Source organism: Alligator mississippiensis, chromosome 4, assembly GCF_030867095.1.
Source record: "Alligator mississippiensis isolate rAllMis1 chromosome 4, rAllMis1, whole genome shotgun sequence".
Classification (NCBI taxonomy): Eukaryota; Metazoa; Chordata; order Crocodylia; family Alligatoridae; genus Alligator; species Alligator mississippiensis.
This window is the reverse complement of record NC_081827.1, coordinates 110950493-110971105: the sequence shown is the minus strand read 5'-3', so window position 1 is coordinate 110971105 and position 20613 is coordinate 110950493. Positions and strand designations below refer to the sequence as shown.

The window sequence follows — 20613 nt, the reverse complement described above, 5'->3', positions numbered from 1 at the left end:
ATGGGTGACTTGTAAGCACATGGAAGCAGGAATTTCCCCAAAGTATATTTGGATTGAAAATGCATTAAATTATTTTCCTGCTCTTTACCTTGGTCAATAAATTGGTTCATGAGTATAGCACATGGAAAAGGATAAACCCTAAGTACTATAAGGTGCAACTATTGTTAGTACAATTATGTGAGAGGCAAGGATTTCTTAGGGTGGTATCTTTTCTTGGATCAACTATGTAGTTGGGATAGAATTTACCCTTCATGCCCGCTACTGGGATAGAGTTAGACTCTATCCTAACTACACAGTTGATCCAGTAAAAGATATCACCTTAAGAAATCTTTGTCTCTCGCATAATTTCTGGACCATCACAGCTACAACATCGGTTGTACGTTACCATAACATATTAGTACAATAAGGAAGTTGAAATTAGGCAAATTCTGTCCTGACTGACAGGCTTGCACCATTTCATTAAACTGTATCATAAGTGGTATAAATCAAGGCAAATGTTTTTTACAGAATGTTTATATCCTGATGTGCAAATCTGGTATCCTAGCAGTTAATAACTATTGGAACAAGATAACAACAACAACAAAAAAGAGGGGGGTGGAGGAAAAAGATAGCCTGCTTAACTGAATGATCTTTTGTACTTGATTTCCACAGCCAAATATTTACCGCAGCAAGTGCCATTATTTGAATTACAGTTCAGGCCATTTCAGAGAGAAAAAAATGGGAGGTAGATGGAAGAGTTCTATACCAGAAAAAAAAATTCCTTTGCTGTCTGGGTAATTATTCTCTCTAGTACAACTGTGCCACCAAACACTGTGAGTTTGGTCAGCAGTGGATATGGTGAACTTTTCTTTGAGGTTTCACTTCCTGTATGTATTCTCTAAACTTCACTTTGACTTTCATATTGAACAGCCTTAAAACATTTAGAGAAATCCACACCTCAAACCATCAAGTTTCACACTCTATACAGATCCTTTCTTTTCCTTCTTTTGCTCTTTTCCCATGGATGTGATTAGAGGGATGAGGACACTGCTCAGGTGATTGCATACTCAAGCAAGCAACTCACATGCTTCTAGAGGTCTACCTAGCCTAGCCCTTGAACTGCAGGAAGCTCACTAAACTCCATTCTTACTTTATGAGAGGAATGTGGTCAGAAAATTAACCCTTCCACCCTTCTATACTAAAAATCTTTAAGGAATCCTGCTGCCTGCCTGTTCTTCTCAAATCCAAACAGGCCCTCTGGGTGCCAGTGGGGAAGGAGGTACCATCAATCTACCAGCAGTACTAATTCTTTGTACAATTATGGATCTTTACATTTTCCAGGTTCCATGAAAATACTAATCATGATGTCAAACAATCCCATTAGTTGACTCAGGAGCAACATCAACATATTTTGCATTCAATCCTCCTCACTTAGAAGGCTATAACCAAGGGCCTATGAGCATGGAGGAAGTTAGGAAATGTGAGAATTTTTGAGGCCCTGCAAGGGAGGGAGAGCAAGAAACATGAATGTTGGTATTCCATTAGCAACACACAACCAAGGAAAATGAAACCCTGGAGTCTGTCAGCTGAAGAGTTCTCCTTTGAGGCAAATAAATTCTTCCAGAGCAGGTGCTTTTCCATTCCTTGCTATTTCCCTTCAGTCTGCTTTATTGCCAGGGCTCACAGGATAACTTGCAATGTGCCAGGAAACAGAAACCTCAGTTCTTCTAAATGCATACTTATTTTGGGCATGGAGAGGACCTTGACTGGATAGAGAGTACAGGGGGAACAGAGTGACTGGACTTAGAGTGAAAAGTGCCCAGCTGAGTATAGTAAGTGTAAGAGGGAAAACTGGGCTAGGGCAGTGGGAAAGGAGAGGAGAATGGACAAAAGAATGGTTTGGAATAGCAAGGGAGTCAAGTTGGAGAGATCAAGGATTGGGCCTGGTTAACAGGGAAACCTATGAGAAAGGAAAATTGCCATGAGATAGAAACAGAGATGAAAGCAGGGTGGAGAGGGAAGGCCTAACTTGCAAGGAGCTGAGAAGACATTATCAAAATATATAATTAAGGAAGCCAGCATGTGCTCTGGGCACAAGGGGGGGCTCTGTGGAGTATTACACTGAACTAAGACTTTCATCTGAACACCCCAACTGCATCCCAGCCAAGTTTGAGGGGTCAGAAACTGGAGGTCATGCCATTAGCAGAATAACATGGTGCTGGGGCTTGTTGCATTCTTTTGTATTTATAGCTGACATTGGAAGCACCAAGGCATGCATATTCCTAAGCTGCAGTCTTTTTCACTTTCAGTTGTGCTTCTCTCAAACCATCTCACGCCCTCCTTCTAATTCCCCTTCCCCTCTTTTTGGACCTCATTTTTACATCAGTCTCCCTGGCGCTGCCAGCTGACCATTCCAAATCCCCTTCTGGCGCAGGACAAAAGCTGCACAGATGTGGGAAAGGCTGGCACTGGGAAAGCTAACAGCACTGTCATCCTGCCCCAGTGGGGAGTCGGCTGTTTTACTCCGGGACAAGAGACGAAGAAAGAAAAGGGGGCCAAGGCACAGAGAGAGAGAGAGGACAAAATAACCCAATAGAAATCCGGAAGGGAAATGCACGAGTGAGATTTCTATCAAGAAAAACAGCAGGGGGCAAAATAAAAACAAAAGTAGAAATGTGTGGGGAGGTGAAAGAATAAGAAAAAAAAGTCTCAGGAAAAGAAAGAGGAGTAGGAAGGGGGGGGAGCTCGCTTGAAAAGAGCTGAAAAGCACAAACCACTGGGGGGAAGCCCAGCTGGGATCACTCTCTGTCCTTAATGTCTCTGAGAGTCACTCTGTGTGGAATTGTTAACTTTTTTCTCCTACTCCTCTTTCAGCTCACCAAGCCCACTTTCTGATTCTCAGGAGGCAAAGCAGCCTGAGTCTTGGGGAAGGGAGGGAGAAAGGGAAGGAGAGAGATGTTTAAAAGCAGACAGCTGCCTTTTAACTGAGCTGAGCTCATTGCAACATAAAAGAGAAACTAAATGACATCATTTCAGAGGCATTTCCAAAATATACGGCACCATTCAGGCTGAAAGTCCTCAATGTGTGCTGCATACTCTACCCCCTCCAACCTGGAGTGTTACACTTACTCAGTTACCCAGGAGGCCCATAAACCTCAGTCAAATATACTCTTTGACCCCACTTCATTAAACTGGGGAAGAGAAAGCCAATTTTCTTTAAGAAGTAATATTTGAAGCTGTCAGCCTCCATGGCTGTTTAGTTCACCTTGCCTGGGCAAAACCTTGTCAGTTTGGCATTATCACCAATATTTGGAAGACGAAATATATGTTTGGAGGATTTATTTCCTAGCCTTAAAATAAGGAGTATATTTGAAAGACGCATGTATGCAACATTAGAGAACTCCTCAGACCCCCCCCTCACACATGCATATACACTTAAATTTCATTCCCTATAGAGATTAACAGAGATCATATAACAAGGACTTGCTCAGGGTCTCCATCATGATTTAAGGGAGGGGTCCCCTCTGAGAACAGGCCCTGTGTATTTCCATGTTTATTGCATCTTAATAATTTCATATTGGATTTGCTCATTAAACACAAAAAAGGGGGGAAATTCTTCTCAGGCAGCTTCAAACTGGGATAGGAAAACTGTTATCTGCTTGGCTTATGTCTTTTCAGCATCCCTAGCTATAAAAACCACAGACCAAATGCTTCGTTTAGACTTCTGAAACCTCATCATCCTCCAGTTTTGCCTTTACAAGATGCATACAGCACCTGGGCCTTTGGTAACGGAGGACAATATTTAGCCCTCCAGTTGGAATTTGACTAACAAGTCAGTGTGCTGAACCAGCATCCAGCTCAACTGCCAGACTTGAGTTCATTTTTCAGTGCTACCAATAGCAAAACTGTGTCTTGATTAGCAGCATAATCTGGTCTGACTCTGAATTCACACAAGGAGCAGATCTACTGAATAGGAAGGATCCAGCCTGTGTCATTTTTCAGTGTAGAACTTTGCCTTAATCATGTCAAGGCAAAAAGGCTGCTGAGACTTGGGATCAGAGAAATGCTGAAGACTGGGGGTACTGCTCAGCTTATGTAGTCTGGCATTCCATTAGCTCAGCCTGATGGCAAAAGAAAGTTAGCAGATATCTAGAAGTGACTTCCCACTGTTCTGCCAAAAGAGTTACTGGGTCCTTTACCTCCTGGATTTGTAGTGGAGAAGACAGAAAATATCCTACTCTACTTTATGACAAGGGGAAGAAAAGGGCAATGCATACTTTCACCTCTCTCAAAGGGCAAAAATTTCAGAACTGCCATATAAGCACTCATGGTCAAGTTTGATTCCAAGTACAAATGATGAGGCAGGGGGTTACTTTTCCATCCAAACTGGTTAAGCCTTCCCCGCTTGCATACACCTTGATTATCCACACAAGGACTTCTTCATTCTCTTAAGATGGATTTATCAGTGTATGATAACAGACTAACTATGCTGATGGGGTGTCTTTTGGCATAACTACATATAGCTCCTAAAGAATGTGGGTCTTCCTGCCTGGGAATTCTGGGAACAAATTTAGGGAGGGCAGTTGCAGGAAAGAGGGAAACTTATTTGTTACAGCAACCTCAGCAGCCATCCCAGAGCTGATCTCATAGCAATAAAGAGCAGTGATTCTGATATTGAGTTTGTTCCTGCATTGGCATTCAGGCTTAGTGCTAGCCCCCTAATAGATACACTGTGTGAGAAATCTTTGCATGACTAACCACTCTTTTTTCTAATCCAAGAGGGCCTCTTTATCTTTAAACCCTGAAGTATTTCAAATCAAGCGCAGGACCCTTGGGTGCCTTCAGCTCAGGTGCACCATTGTGAAGGACAGTTACTACATTAGTGCATCATCTTCCTTCCTCCCTAGACCTTTGTAAAGCTGAGATGGGACTTCCCATTTCAGTACCGCATTTTATTCCACCTACTAGTTCAGCATTACAGAGCTGAAAGATGTACTTAAGTTATTTTTACATTCAAAACATTTTCCTACATGTGTTAAGGATAGATTTTCAGCACAGTGCCCTGGAAAGTATTTTACCATGTGACTCCCATGAATGCTAACTACATCCAATCACTCACAGGCAGGTGTGGCAGACCAAAGGGGCATATGACTGGGCAGGGTGTGAGGCAATAGCAAGGATGAAAGCCATTCTTATTATTTCCCCACATGATCAAGGAAGAGTGGTAGCTTGATCTGAGAAGCTTGATTTATAAGTGAAATCTGAAAGTGTCTGATAAGGTCCACACTGGCGCTTTATGGGTGGGCAATGTGGGCAACTGCCCTGGGTGCTAAGGTCAGGGGGGTGCCATACACACACACGCACGCACGCACGCACATGTGAGCAACCCATGCTCACAACAAAGCTCTCCCCCCACCCCACCCCACTCCTAGCCAATCCCCACCCCAGGCAGGAGGAGTGGTGTTCAGCCCCCCCTGCCTCCAGCTGCTACTCAGGAGGAGCTGGGCAGGGCAGTGCAGATGGCAGCAGCGGTGCCCAACCAACCTCCTGCCTGGCAAACCATGCCATTCTGCGCCCCCACCAGACTGTACCCCACACCCCTGCCTGCCTGCCTGTGCCTGCAGCAGCACTACTGACTGGGGGGGGGGGGGAGGGCAGTACTAAAGAGGTGCCAGTGGAGGGGAGCGCCAAGATACAAGTTCACCAAGGGCACCATTTCCCCTAAAGCCAGTTCTGGATCCAAGGCCCCAATTAATATGCTTGGTACTCTGAATGTTGATAAAGTGCCAGGGCCAGATAACATTTGAAAGTACTATAGAAAAGGAAGGAACACTGATAAAACTTCAGCAACTTGACTTGGAGAGAGTGTAGAATTTCTTCTCGTTAATGTTTGGTGGCAATTGAAAGGCAGAGAGAAGACCTCTACTTGTGCATTCTTAAAACCCCATTCAGCTGTCCAGAGACTTAATGGCCTAGAAAAGTGGCAAAGTGTTCTTGCCATGTGGTGAAAAACTGGACTGTTATTCACATAACTTTATGTTTCATCTTTGTTTAACCTGACCATACCATCTCATATGCTCTCTACTTGCTGAAGAAGGTGTCACGGATTTCCTGTTCATGTCCCTACTATGTTGAATTATTTTATTTCTAGAGTCTAACTATGCCAAAATTCCAGTATCTACATGTATTCTGAGGGTGTCTGAGGGAAATACAGGGGAAGGTAGACAAGAGAAGGAAATGAGGAATAAACAGGCCACAGTGGAAAAACCTAGCCAGGGTCATGGTGGATCCTCCATCTCTGTAAATCTTTTCATTGAAGTTGGATGTTTTCTGAAAGAGCTGGTCATGTTTAAACAGGAATTAATTCAGGATACTCCTGTGACTTGCTTTGCAAGAGGTCAGGCTATCCCACCCTGATGGTCCTGGCTTATAATATTCAAATCTATTAAAATAACTGGTCTAATCCAAAGCTGTCCTCTTATACTCTTCATTCTTTGGGCTTGTCTATACTGCCTGCACAGCTATCCTGAGATCACCACTGAGAGACAAGCCGTGTACACTCACTCACGCACTCACTGAAATAACATTGTGTGGCTGATAGTGGGGCATGCCCAAGGACGCTCTCAGGATCTCAGTCTGAGGTACACTACCAAAAGAAGACCCGAGCATGCCTGGCATTGTTCTAATGGTAACCACAAGATAATTTTTCAGCATGTAGATCAGGAGGGGTCATTTCTCAGCAGTGATTTTGGGGTTGCCACAGAGACAGTAGAGGTAACTCTTAACTCCAGGTTTGACACTTCTTTCATACTTCTAATCTCTACCTATACGTTGCAGGAGGCCACAGTGATGAAGAATAAGCATGCTTCTTTGTGCTCAGTATGCCATGTGACTGCCCATAATTTGCAAAAATTACTCACCGTGCTCCAAGATGTATTTCACAATCTCACTGTTCCCAGTTTTGGCAGCATGGTGAAGCAAGGAACAGTGGTCAGGTCCCTGGATTAACAGGTTAGCTCCTTTTTTACAGCATTCAATGAACTGTAATATAAATTCATGGGAAAAGGACAAGATAATTGTATGACAGCATGCACAGGTAAAGAAATATCAAGTAAATTAACCATTACATTTGCTAGCGGGTGATTAAAAAAGCAGCACGAGTTGTTAACTAAAAGTTGCAGGAATTTATACTGCAGAGCAAAGTCTTCTGACCTAAAACAAAAGCAATGCGTGAACAAGGGCAAATGACATTTTTGAAGTGCTGGCTCACTGCTGAGATCTGTCAATGAATTCTTGCTTTCAGGTAGGAATTATGGAAAAATATTTTTTTTTAAACAGTTCCACTTAACATAAAAATCGGCTTTTCAATTAAATTTTCCTCACAAGCATCATCTTTCAGCAGTGAATTCTGGCTTTAAAAAGATTCTGAATTTACAAAACCCCAAAGTTTCCAGACCAAATCAAAACATTTTTATACAAAAAATCCACAGTGTTCCAAGGGAATTGTAGTCCAAGTACCTAGTAACTCCGTTAACCTACAACAGGCAGACTCCCAGCCAGATGGCATCTAACATGACATACTGTGGTCATGGGACCCCTGTGATCCACCAAAGCAACTTGGCAAGAACAATGTATGCCACAGGCACTGCATTTTAGCCAGGGGGTTGCGGAATCCATTGCACGATCCACATGAGTGTGTTTCTGGTTAAAGTATGTGGGATGGATCACTGTGTTTTTATGACTACATACATATTACAGTGCTGATGCTAGGGTCTGTTCATGGATTTTATGAATAGCCTGTGTATGGATTTTGTGTTGTCAGAGTTGCTACAAAAATAATTGATCCTTTTATCTTCGTGAATATTTTCAAAAACAGTGACAATCTGAGCATCAATGAGGCCATTACTAAATATACAATGTATACATTTGCAGCTGGCATCACAGGAAGAATGTTTTAAAATCCAGTCCTCTCCCCCACCCAACTCAGTCTCTAATTCCTGCCCTTTGGGAAACCAGTGTAGCTGAGATCAGACAGAATATCTCCTCCTTTTTTATTCATATACTTTCTGGTATCTCCAACTATCTTGGACCTCCTAAGGGGGATGATCCAGTTTGGGAGGGCAGTAAAAGAGAGTGGCTTATTTTAAAATGTGCTGGAGGCCCTGGCAGCTTGCAATGCACAGTGTGTGACAGTGCCAGAACTGAAATAGGACAACAGGGCATGATTATGTCATGGCACAAAGTCATAATGCATCTGAGAAGAGAGAACAAGTTCTCCACTCAAAATAAAGTCAAAGATGATCTGAACATTGTGAGAGTGCTTTAAGGAATGGGAGAAACTATGCTTCAAAATTCAGAACAGGATACAATACCAAGGAGGGAGATATTTCCTGCATGGTGGCTACCATGAATCCTAACTGCTGCTCCTGCCACTGGGTAATGGAGGCAGAGGTGCTGAAGTGTATATCTGAAGGCAAAGAACTGCAGTAATAGAGCTGTCACTTTTACAAATGGCTTCACAAAGGCTTTTTCTTAGTTAACAGGGCAATCATTAATCACAATACTCACCCCAAATCAGGGGTACATTTGTGAACACCTAGTGAAAAATAGGGACTACAACTGTCAGAAGAGGCACTGTATACTTATATAGGAGTGAGGCACTTTTCCTCTGCTTCTGCTCCCGGTCTGCCCTCAAGAGAGAATTAGCAGAAGTTGGCACTGAAAGCTAAGCCAAGATTTCTTGGGTTTCAAGCTGTACTAAATGGACTAGAGACTGGCTCATAATCAATACTCAGATTGAAGTGCAGTGCAAAGAGGAGAAGAGACTAATGAACTGTTGTAACTGCCATCCATCATAACATGAGATGCAAAACCGAATTCCTTTCTGCCTGCATTTAGGGTTCTCTAGGTAGAAGTTAAAAATCTCTGTATATTCTTTGTAAAGAAACAGAAACAACTTCAGTGTCCTGGCCAATGTTCTCATATCAGTAAAACACGTTTTGTTGTGCAAGTCTGTGTTGGAACAAGTGTCTTGCTTAGTTGCTGCATTTGCCAACATACTCACTTCACCATTAGTAAATACCCAAATGGTACGAAAGGCATATGAAAGATATGGTATAACACTAGATCTTATTCACTTGAATGTCACACCTCACCTGGCTGATGTTCCTTTAATGTGCAAGGTTTCCAAGAAGGACTGTAAAATGGCATTTGGCTATTTAACCTTACAGCACTTAACTGTGCTCTGAAGGGGAGTAAAGTATAAATTAACAGTGAAAACTTGCAAATTGCTGTGAAGAAACAGACATTCAGCCTGCTGTACTTACCTTCAGAAGATCACCGGCTATTACTGCCTGTAAAAGTGCTGCCCAAGACAAAACAGAAAGCCAGCATCAGGAATAAGACTATCAGTACAATTGGTAGTTATAAGAGCTTCACAGGTAGGTAGTCAGCATGACAGTATTCAGTATATATGACACAATACCCCTGCCCCAACACATTTGCTGTCATGACACTAGAATTAAAGAATGAGAGTTGTGCTCTAGTAAACATCAGACAGTGAGGGAAAGAGGGAGGAGCGGTATAACAGCACAGTTGTACGCACTGGGCAGCAGTAGTACATAGGGCAGTGGTGGCTGGTGGAGGTAGTAGCATGGCTAGATGAGAACTACAATGGCTGCTTTTTTTGCACTCCCTTCCTCCACTTAACTGGGGACCTGGGGCCGGTGTCCTGTCCTGCCCTGCCCCCCCCCTCCCTGCCCCCCACCCTGCCCAAGACTGTGATATCACAACCCCTATAAAAAGTTTAGACCAAATCATTTGCAAAATGTCCAAGTTTGTTTGCCTCCATTTTTGACTGCTCACCTTGACATTTCAACATTGGCTGAACCTTGTTCAAACGAGGCCCAATGGTAAAAGCTTTCATGGGCTTCAGTAAGTACAGAGACAGGTCCAAACTGAGCCTTTTTGAAAATCTCAGGCTAATATGAGAGGTCTTACCCATAGCCACTATATACAGATTCCAAACAGAGCTGTAGATACCTTTGACCATTGAGGACAGCATTACCAAACACACAGGCTACTTGACAGCAAAACCCTTTCTGGGGCCCCCTCAGTCTTTATACTGATAGGCAATCAGTAGGGATAAGCCCCACATTCTACAGTAGTGGGTAGCAGAAGATTCAGAAAAAAGGACAAAATAACAATTAATATTATTACTGATATTCCAGAAGCACCTGGATATCTCACTTGGGATCAGGGTCCCCATTCTGGCAGACACAATGAGCACATAATAAGAAAGCCCCTGCCCTTTTCATATTTGCAATCTAAACAGACAAGAGAGACCAGAAACAGAAGCAGACATCCAAAATGCCTAAAGCCACACACTGTAGGAAGTGGAAACGTTGGAAATTGAACCCAATCTTTTGACTCTTAGCCCACTGACCCCTCTAGTAGACCACATTGCTTCCATTCCCAATTCTATTACAAAAACATCTACAGGGGAAGAGTCCAAGATGAATCACTGGATATTGACTGCAGCCAAAGCTGGGGATTGTGACTGGAGTGTCCAAATGTCCTGCTGTGACTTAAGCTCAAAGGCTCCTGACTAGAGGATCTTGTTCATCCATTCAAGGTGAGATCAAATGTCATATTTGGGGTCAGGAAGGAATTTTACCCCATGATTAGATTGGTATGGACTGTGGGGGGTTTCACCCTACTCTGTAGTGGCAGGCATGGCCCTCTTCCTTAGGTTTCTCAAGCGTGTTTTTACAATCTTACAGCAGCAGGACATTGGCTGCTGCATTCCCCCTGCTTTTCCTGTGGCAGGTTAGGGTGTTATGTCTTGTGGTGTAGGTTAGACCAGCAATTCTCAACTGGGGGTCTGCAGCCCCCTATGGACCCATGAGCGGGTTTCAGGGGGTCTGCTCAGCTGTTGTGGCACAGGTGGACCATGGAGTTTTTATTGCATGCTGGGGGGGGCTTCAGGAAGAAAAAGGTTGAGACACCCTGCGTTACACAAGGGATTTGTATAGGATGGTTTGGATAGGGATGATCCTGTCCCAGGCAGGAGTTAGACTAGATGAGTTCTGCAGGTCCCTTCCAGCCCTGCTTTTCTATGATTCTATGATCCTAGATAGGTCTTGCATTAGTATTCTTTCCTTGGCATCTACTTTGTGCCACTGAGAGACAAGATATAGGACTAAATCAAGGGTGTCAAACATACAGATGCTGGGCCAGATCTAGCCTATGCAGCTACTCACTTGAACCTGCTGGGATGCTGATGGGCCAGGGAATTCAGGGTCAGGGCTAGCAGAGAGAAGGGCCCTGTGGACATGGCGACTGGTGGCAGGGGTGAAATTGAAAGCTATGCTGACACAGCCCCACTCGCCTCCTGACTACTTGACCCACTGCTGTCACTGCTGCATGCCTCACTACCACCTTAAGGGTTACCTGCCCCATCCCTAGCACTGCCCCCATCACTGCCACTGGTCCCACAGATCCATCCCACAAGGAAGGGTGTGATCCAGATTCTGCCCAGGGCACAGGGTGAATTAAACCTGTGATCTAACTCAGTATGGCATTTCTTAAGCCGTTATGCTTTTTGAGCCTCCAGAATTCTACATGTTTTCCTCAACACTGGATAATTTACAGCACAGCTTCAGCATACTCTCTGGACAATGAAAAAAACCACAACTAATCATCTGCGAAATAATGAGTTAAGGCTCCCAACTCAAGAAAACACTTCAGCACACTCTTAAGTCCATCCCTTTTCAGGACAACTATCGAGCATGGGCTTCATTTCAGGTTTGTGTGTAAAGTTCATTGCGTGCTTAAGTGCTGTCCTCATTAAGGATGCCTAAAGGGATTAAAGAAAGAACAAGACAAAACAATACTGTAGCATTTTTTTTGGCAAACACTGTGCTGGAAACTCCATGGTGAGAATTCCATAAGGAGCTCATTACTTCTCCAGGAATAACATCACAAATGAGTTAATCGCTGCGGGAGAGGAAGGGGAGGGAGGGGGAAAACCAACAAACGTTTTTTTCTTTTAAAGCACCTGGAAAGTTGTGTGGTGTGCAAGATGTGGATTTCTACAGTCTAAGTAATGTCACTCCTGTGTAGGCAGTTTGGGGACCTTTGTCCACCTCATCCCCTGGTTGTGTAGCAATGGGAAAAGCAATGCTTCTTAGAAGCATTGCCAGCAGATCATGATGCCATTAGCCTTCTTCACAACGAGGGCATGCTGTTGGCTCATATTCAGCTTACTATCTGCTGTAACCGCCAGGTCCTTTTCTGCAGAGCTGCTTTTCAGCCCATCAGTCCCCAACCTGTACTGATGCATGGGACTGTTCTATCCCAATTGCAGGACTTTGCACTTGTCTTTATTGAATTTCATGATATTTCTTATGGTCCACTCCTCCGATTTGCCTAGGTCTCTCTGAATCCTAGTCCTACCCTCCAGCATATCTACTACTCCCCCCAGTTGGTGTCACCTGCGAACCTCCTGAGGGTCCACTTGCTACTGGCTGCCAGCTAGACATCGAGCCATTGATTACTATCTTTTGAAGCTGATGCTCCAGCCCAGTTTTCTATCTAAGTTACAGTCCATTCATCCAACCCGTACTTCCTTAGCTTGCTTGCACACCAGTCATGAAATATATACATTACCAATGGATAATCTTGTGAGAATAAATAAGCAGCTAAACAACATCAGGCTCCCTGCTCCAAGGACTGTTTACCTCACACAATCATCAGTTTAAACAGAAATAAACCTAGTAAAAAAGACCAGAACCTAAGATTTCACCCTCTCCAGGGAGTGCCCCTATCACTAAGCTACAGATTTAGGCTCCCTCTTGCATGCAGTTCTTCTGGCTATGGACTCTTGTAATCTTGGCTGTCCATCGACCACTCTTCAACACAAGTGATGGAGCATGTAGACTGCCTGATGGTTAGGGTACTCTCCTGGGAAATCTTAGTCAAAAGTCTCAATCCTGACTTTGAGGAGGGTCACAAAGTCAGGTCTCCCACTTGCCGGACAAGCCCACTAGGCTACCGGGCAAAATGTGTCCATCACTACCGCAAGAGTGAACTTTGGTGCCGTGATTTGTACTGAGCTTCAATGTTGTTAGCTTCAGTCTGTTGATGCCCAATAAACCGGGGACTGTGAAGGACTTTAGACACTTCCTAGTTCCAGTCCGGAGTGCAGGAGAACTTTGGCAGTTGTCATTTATCTAGGTGCTTGATGTGGATCACTTCTGACCATCCTCAGAAGCCCAAATCTCTGTGCCTAGAATGCAGCTGGTATACAAATGGCTTAGTGACTGGTGGGGTAGAGTTCATCTGGATCATTTTGGGGGACTTAAGTGCCTACACTCCTTTTAATCCTGTGTAGGTACCTATGAATCAATTACAGTGCTCGATCACTATTCACCTGGGTCAAATTCTGACCTAGAGCTGACAAGCTGCCAGTAATTATCACTTTATTCGGTTGTCTCTGTTGTTGTTTGACAAGCCCTTGAAAATTTGTTTTGCCTTGTTTTGTTTTAGTAGACATGGCAACACATTCTCTGATGCACTAATGTCATTTCCAGATAACTCTGCTATGATTAAACTCAACCTCTCTCACTGGGAATAGGCTCTGTGTCCATGAGGGAATAAGACATAAATGGTAAATTCATTAAGAAAAGAAGAATGGATTGAAAAGTCGAAGTTGGGAGCCTGCCTTTTTAATACAATCTAATAACAAATTATGAAGGGTAAAGGTAGAGATTGATTTTCTCCTCAGAGTAGTACGTGGAGGTTATGTGTACACATCGCCATGCAGCGATATTGCTATGATGCGCTATATGGGTGTTTACTGCACTATGCACACAGCGCACAATTTGATTTTGCTGCTATGGCAACATAGCTGGCAGTCACATGTAGACCTGCATGATTGCTACATAGCCATGGAATGCTGTACTGTGACACAGCACATTCCTACATCACCATAGGGCAATGTGTAGACACGCCTAGAGTCATACAATAATCTCCTCATACCTAGTTGGTGATAATTGCAAGTATTTCTCAGTCTGGAGACTTCTGCAGTATTCTCAGGCTGCTTTATGCAGACTTATTGAGTACTGCTTCATGTTAGGAGCAGAGGGTGTTTTAAGAAACAGCATTCCAATTAAAATTTCTAGTTGAATTCCTGAATACACTTCAAAAGAGCTGCAAGACCCACCTTCTTACCCAGGCTTTCCCAAATGCCTGTGGAAGACAGCAGGAGGTACTTTCTGGCAGATGGTAGTACTACCAAAGAGTGACCAAGGATGTATCGTAGGCTATAAACAATACCACATGGAGGAAGACAACAGGGCCACAGGACTCCGTTGGAGTCCTTAGGGGTACTGAAGAAACTTATGGCATGCTAAACATATGCTAAACATCCCTGCAGTTTTCCCCTCTCTGGAGACCTGGGAAGTGCGTTCTCAGTAGTGCCTACATGGTGAGTAGGGGTAAGGTTCCATAAGGCCTGGAGGAGGTGGTGGTTAAAGAGCAGGGGAGCTGAAAAGTAGGAAGCCGTACAATAATGAAAGGAGTCTGCAAATAGAAACTGGAGGAGGGAAGTGATAGATATAGCACTAAAGAAGGCAAAGGGCTGAAGTGGAATTGAATTGATTTGCACATGGTGTCTCTTTGAATTGAGAGCTTACTTTTCTGGGGATCTGGATTAATTTGTAGCTCTTAGTATATTTGTTGCTTTGGTGCATGTGTAAGGTGGGGGAAAGAATTTGAATTGCCCCTGTCAAAATAACTGCATTTCACAGCAACAAATTGATTCATCCTAGGGTAGGGGACTTCCCCTCATGCCTTGGGATTGGGTTGGAGAAAGAGTGTCCTGTCAACTGGTTTTGCATCCTATTGCACTATATGTCAGGGGGATCTGCAAAAAAATTCCATGACCCTTCTGGACTTGCTGTCATGGAAAAGGCCTACTACCTACAAGTTCCTCAATGCCCTCCTCTGGCTTCACTCAGGATAGAGCAGATTCTATGAGTTTCTTTGTCTCCTTCCCCAGGTGGTGTGAGGGATTAATCGAGATAATATGCTCTGCTGAGGACAAGGATGATGGTTTCCTCCCTTGAGTTTGGCATTCACTGTGCATTCTTCAATGGCACCAGTATCAAAGGAAAAAGGACTCAGCCCATGAGAGTCAGTTTGCAGGAATTTGGAACAGAAAGCAAATAGTGTAAGGTCCATCCTCATGTCCTAATATGCCAGCCCAAACCTAGGCTTCATTCCTGCAGGCCACAGGCTGCCAGAGGCCTCTCTTTTCCCTGTAGTCCCGGGAAACCCCAGGTCTATGTGCCGATAGACCCTAGTGTGCCAACAGACATTATTCTCAGCAAATCTCCACCCTTAAATATCTGGTCATACTGAATTGAGATCCGAGTAGAGAATTAAACAACTAATCCAAGCCTCTTGGTACTGGTAGAACTGGCAAAAAGGGAAAGAAAAAAAAAAAGAAGAAAAGTCTCGATTTGTATGCCAAATACTCTGAAAAGAGCGATTGATGGTTTCACACAGCTCCAGCTGAGAGGCTATATACTTCAGGGTGACGTCACAACCATTCACATGGCAACAAATTGAGATGTCTCGGAATGCTTTCTCTCAACAAATCAAAGACAGCACAGCAGGACAGGCTCCTGACTGCAGGTATTTATTTTGATTAATTAACCACTTAAGGAAGAAAGCACTTAGATACTGTTTTGAAAGTATGTCGACAGTCAGCTGAATCATCTGCTTCCTAGGGATCAGAGTTCAGGTTTTAAGATTTTTTTTTCTTTTGTCTCAGCTCAGCAAGTCTGGGGTTGGTGCAGAGAACACTACCTGTAGTGCAAGGAGTGCCTTTCATTGGGCTCTCCTGCAGTTGGCTCAGGAATCGAACTGTTCTGTATTTCCGAAGTGTCTATTACTGCAGTATCTAACAGTATGCCTGTGCAGTGTCATGTAGTGATACCTGAGTTTGCTGCCTGAATGAGCTAGCTTGAATATCAAGAGCAGCACAGCTCTCAAACAAGGCTAATATATCCTGCTGCTCCCAGTGAAGTGCAATGGCTATACTGCTTCTGATACTGGAGCAGCTCACTATTCAGCATTGTATTTTGCAATGTAGAATGACCAACGACCCAGACAGATTGGTTGAATTTGGGGCCCTCTGAGTGAAAAATAAGGGCGATTACCCTAAATTGTGTTCTTTCTATATCTTCCTCATCCGCCCAGATACAAAGCAGAAAATTGTATGCATTGCTAGAATAAGAAAAAGTTTATCATAACAAATCAGTAGTGATTGAAAGTTGCTAACACCTGGGTTTATCTTTTTGTAATGCTTTCAGCTAACGGTGGCAATGCAAAAAAAATTTTAAAAAAAGCTTCAGTGTTTCGACAAATAAATGCTTGAATTGGCTTTTGATTATTTAGAGTCTCACTGTGAACCCCTGACTTTGTTGATGAGCAGTTACTTAATGAGCATTGACAGGCAGACCCAAAGCACACCAGGGTCACACGTACAGTAACAGATCACTGTTGGAGAGGAGAGGAGAGAGGCATCTGAGTTTGACTGCTTATGTGAATAACTCTCCACTAATATGAGTAAAGCTGGGGGGGGGGGCAGTCTCAGCCTTGATTTTCTGTGCTTTCAATCTTTTTTAAATAAAAAATACATTGGTATTTAATTATTCTTCAAGTAGTTTCCCCCCGCCAAAATAATGCCATGCTGATAAAGTGCCTGGATTAGCCAGCCAAAATTTTGTCTGTTTTTTGCTTGATCAGCAACACTTTCCTCCACTTCATCACTCCTGAAAGTGACATTAATTGTTTGTGTCATGGCTTTTTTTAAAAATATATCCTTCTAGAAGGCTGAATGTGTCAGACAGATGGTACTTTGTCGATCTGCAACTGTTCTTTGTTCCTCAGACCATTTACATTGACTGTCCTTTCCTCTTAATATCCATTCCTTTGCCAAGCTGGTTGGCATTGTCTCACACAGGAAAGGAAAGCATCTTTGCACTATTAGCCAGTCAAAGTTTCCATGCCTTAATCATCCCTATTCTTTTATCTCAGTCCAAACCGTCCTTTGTAGGAATGTTCCTGGGCAGATTCTTATTTAGACCATAGCACCGTTCAGCTACTATGATCACATAAATGGGGGTCAGATGAGCCTAACAGTAATCTATACTGACTTAAAGGTGTCTTTACATGGCCAGAGAAGAGTGAAGGGACTTTAGTGTAAATAAGATTTGAATTCTTGTTTTCTAGCAAGTGTCGGGTGATGTACCTCTCTGCTCTGTAGAGTAACTTTTTACTTTCTTTTGAAAAAGGTTTTCTGATACAGATATATAACTGCATTGAAATACCACTACTTTTCATAGTTTATAAGTCCTGTTTCTAATTAGGTAGACATTCCATTCAAACCTGCATTGGGTCTCTGCCTCAGATTGCTTGAGAACATGGTGATTGAGAATCTAAAGGGAAACTGTGAATGCTGATGTGAACTTTCCGCTAGTTTGCGCAACGCAAATAGGAAGTAATATTAAGAAAGTTCTTAGTCGTACAGCAAACATTTTTCAAAAGTGGTTCCATAAATTGTGGAAGCAGAATGTACACAGGTGTTTCAGAAAGTAATGGCAATGTGGGAAAAAAAGGAAAACATTTTGTGTGCAATGAATGGGAATCTACACAGCAGTGCGGAACAGTGATGGTATTGTCAAATGGACCCATCATTTAAGACTATGTGGAGAAGTGATGTGGCTGAATAAATGATTGTTGCACACACAGTGGTTTTATTTCAAAATTGCCATTACTTTCTGAAATACCCTTGTACACAGGTGTCCCTTTGCTTGTGCCATTAGATTAGTTAGAAATGCTGCTTTACAGACCTGGTATAATTCCCTTTGCTGGACTCTCACTGGGAAGCTGTATCTGGGTCCTGCTACATAGGGCCTGTGTGCCTGTAAAGCTTCTTCTGATCTGAGTAGGGTGCATCCCTCTCTGTGTCCTTGACAACTAGCTCATTTAGCCTCAGGTTAGAATCCTTCAGAGAGTCCAGGATCCACCCTCTCGCACACGGCTTTTCCTCCAGATCATGGAATCTTTCTCCTCTGTAGCCAGTTTCCTACTAGGGCTGTGCAAAGCTTCAGTCACTGATTCGATTCAGCAGAGATTCGGCCTGATTTGGTGGCTGAATCTCCAAATCCGAATTGAATCAGAGGACCCTTTAATTTCTCTGAATCAAATCGGAGAGATCTGGAAAGATTTGGCAATTCAGACATAGACACAGCTTTAAATGTTTTTTCTACATACCTCTAGGTAGCAGGCGGCTCATGAATGCTGCGATGCTGGGGCGCATGTAGTGTCCTATAAGAGCAAGGGGGGGTTCCCCAGCGCACTCGGTAGCAGACCTGGAAATGAACCAGAAGCACTTCCAGTCCACTTCCAGGTCCACCAGGGAGCACACGGGGGGGCCCCCCGCACCCCCCCAGTCAGCAACTGGTGCCTCCTGGGTCTGGGGGGGCACCCAGGATCCCCCTGCAGCCAGTTGCCAAGCTGTGGGATGCAGGGCCCCCCCCCCAGTTTGCTCCCCAGCAGACCTGTAAGTGGATGGGAAGTACTTCCGGTCCACTTCTGGGTTCGCCACCAAGCACGTGGAGGGCCCCCCTGCACTCCTGTGGGATGCTCCATCCACCCAGCATCACAGCGTTCATGAGCTGTGCCTGGTACCTTGAGGTATGTAGAAAAAACATTTAAAGCTGTATCTATGTCTGAATCTCTGATTTTTCTGAATCAGCATCGAATCTTCAGATTCGGATTCAGCTGAATCGAATCAGGGACAGTGATCCGAATCAACAAATCAAATCACTGTCCCTGATTCGGGCCCAGTCTGAATCCGACTCAACTAGGGCCCGCTTTGCACACCCCTATGTCCTACTTCCTTAGTCAGGCAGGTAGTTAAAGAGAGCCAATTGCTGCAAAAGGGTGTTCTATTTTCTTTTCTGTTGCAGTTACACATGGAGTCTCTGTGGCCTCTTTTACCTTTTGGTAAAAAGGTGATGGCCTACTGTTATATAAAATCCAGACATCCTTGTTGGGTGACCCTCTCATAAGCTTAATCAGGTAATTGATGTTCCCACCAGATACTCTGCCACTGCCCCCTTGGAGTTTAGACTGAAAAATTAGTTTGACCTGGGAGATAACCATCTCTTGGTTCAAAGTGCTCGATTTGAATGGATGATCATCTAAGTTTGAACTTTTGAAAAAGTTTAATGATGATCATATTTTAGTAGCCCTCTTCTAGGACCAAGGGTTCCTCCTGTCACTTTTCTGTGAGTGTTAGCTCAATACAGAAGCAACAGAGAGCTGAGCTGAAAATACAAACAAGCCTTTTCAAAATGGTGCTTGCATTTGGACGCAGCTGAATTCAGAATCTCCCCAGTATCAAATATATATTAAGGTCTGCATAGACAGATTCCCCAAATCCCTTACATTCTGTTTTATAGGACTTACCTATGAAAAGGGCTATTTTTGTGCATGCACATCTTTATTCATGGGTAATTGATGGCTGTGAAAGCTTGGACAGTGCCTGTTGCATAAAAATGCAAGACAGTTGCTGGGGCAATACTGGGTTGTGGTTACAAGTCTGCCACAAAATAAAACTCCACTAATGGCTGCAACCCATTAGGCATAGAGAAAGTGGAGCTTGTGGTACCCAATACCAGACCCATGCCATAAGATGATAACAGTCCTTAACCTTCTATCACACCTGAGCCTAAAAAATAAAAGTAATGGTTAAAATTATTAGCAGAGACCTGATACACTCGTTACACATATATATCAAGACTCAGAGAGCAAGCTAGAAAGCCAAGTGGCCTAAGGAGAAGACTACATATACATCTGAATTGAGCTAAGTGTCACTAAAGGAAATGAACTAAAATATCCACTTCAAATCAAAGCCTGTAAGAGACCAGGAGCCATGAAAACATGACTGTAAATATATCCCGGTTAACACTTTCCCCCTTTTATTAAGGCATATTTCACAAAGCAAATATCCAATATCTGTCTAAAGTTTTATAAATGTCTAAATGTTTATTACACTAAATCAGTCTACCTGACTGCATCTAACCTACCTCATACCTGTTGTCCCCAGTGGCATTTGATCCTCAGTACCTCACATTTGCATTAATTAATTAAGGCACATTTCTCAAAATAGGTAGTCAATCTCTAAATGTTCATCATTGGCGATGTGTAGGAAGTGCATATGTGGACCGCGAGGGGCAAGGAGGTGAGTCCCGTGTGGCCTGCTATGCCCCGGGCCGTGGGGGCTCGGCAATGCAGGCTGTTTTCCTCTGGGCCATGGGGGCTTGGAGAAACTGGAAGTGCCATGGTGGGCACTTCTGGTTTCACTCCAGTTTCACTTTTACCTTAGAAGCCAGCATGCAGGTTAATAGTGTGTGCCGAATTGTAAGATGCCGGTTAAGGCAGCTTTTACTGTATGTTAATTCCATCCTTGCCTGCTTTGTTAGGACTTTGATTAATCAGCTATCAAGAAGGAATGCTTTGAAGCTATACAATTAAAATAGTATAAAAAGCAAGACA

The 20613-nt window shown here is 43.5% G+C and overlaps 1 protein-coding gene and 1 long non-coding RNA gene across 2 annotated transcripts in view; one reads left to right on the top strand and one right to left on the bottom strand.

Moving 5' to 3' along the window:
• Window positions 1-20613, bottom strand: part of DGKI (diacylglycerol kinase iota) — a 186758-nt gene that overhangs the window by 8456 nt on the left and 157689 nt on the right. The window contains exons 28-29 of the mRNA XM_059726475.1: window positions 9306-9343; window positions 6900-7020 (exon numbers count right to left, since the gene is read on the bottom strand). Coding sequence (XP_059582458.1) covers window positions 6900-7020; window positions 9306-9343 — 159 coding nt within the window. The remainder of the gene's footprint in view (window positions 1-6899; window positions 7021-9305; window positions 9344-20613) is intronic.
• Window positions 15017-20613, top strand: part of LOC132250159 (uncharacterized) — a 71743-nt gene continuing 66146 nt past the window's right edge. The window contains exon 1 of the long non-coding RNA XR_009461772.1: window positions 15017-15678. This is a non-coding gene — a long non-coding RNA (uncharacterized LOC132250159). The remainder of the gene's footprint in view (window positions 15679-20613) is intronic.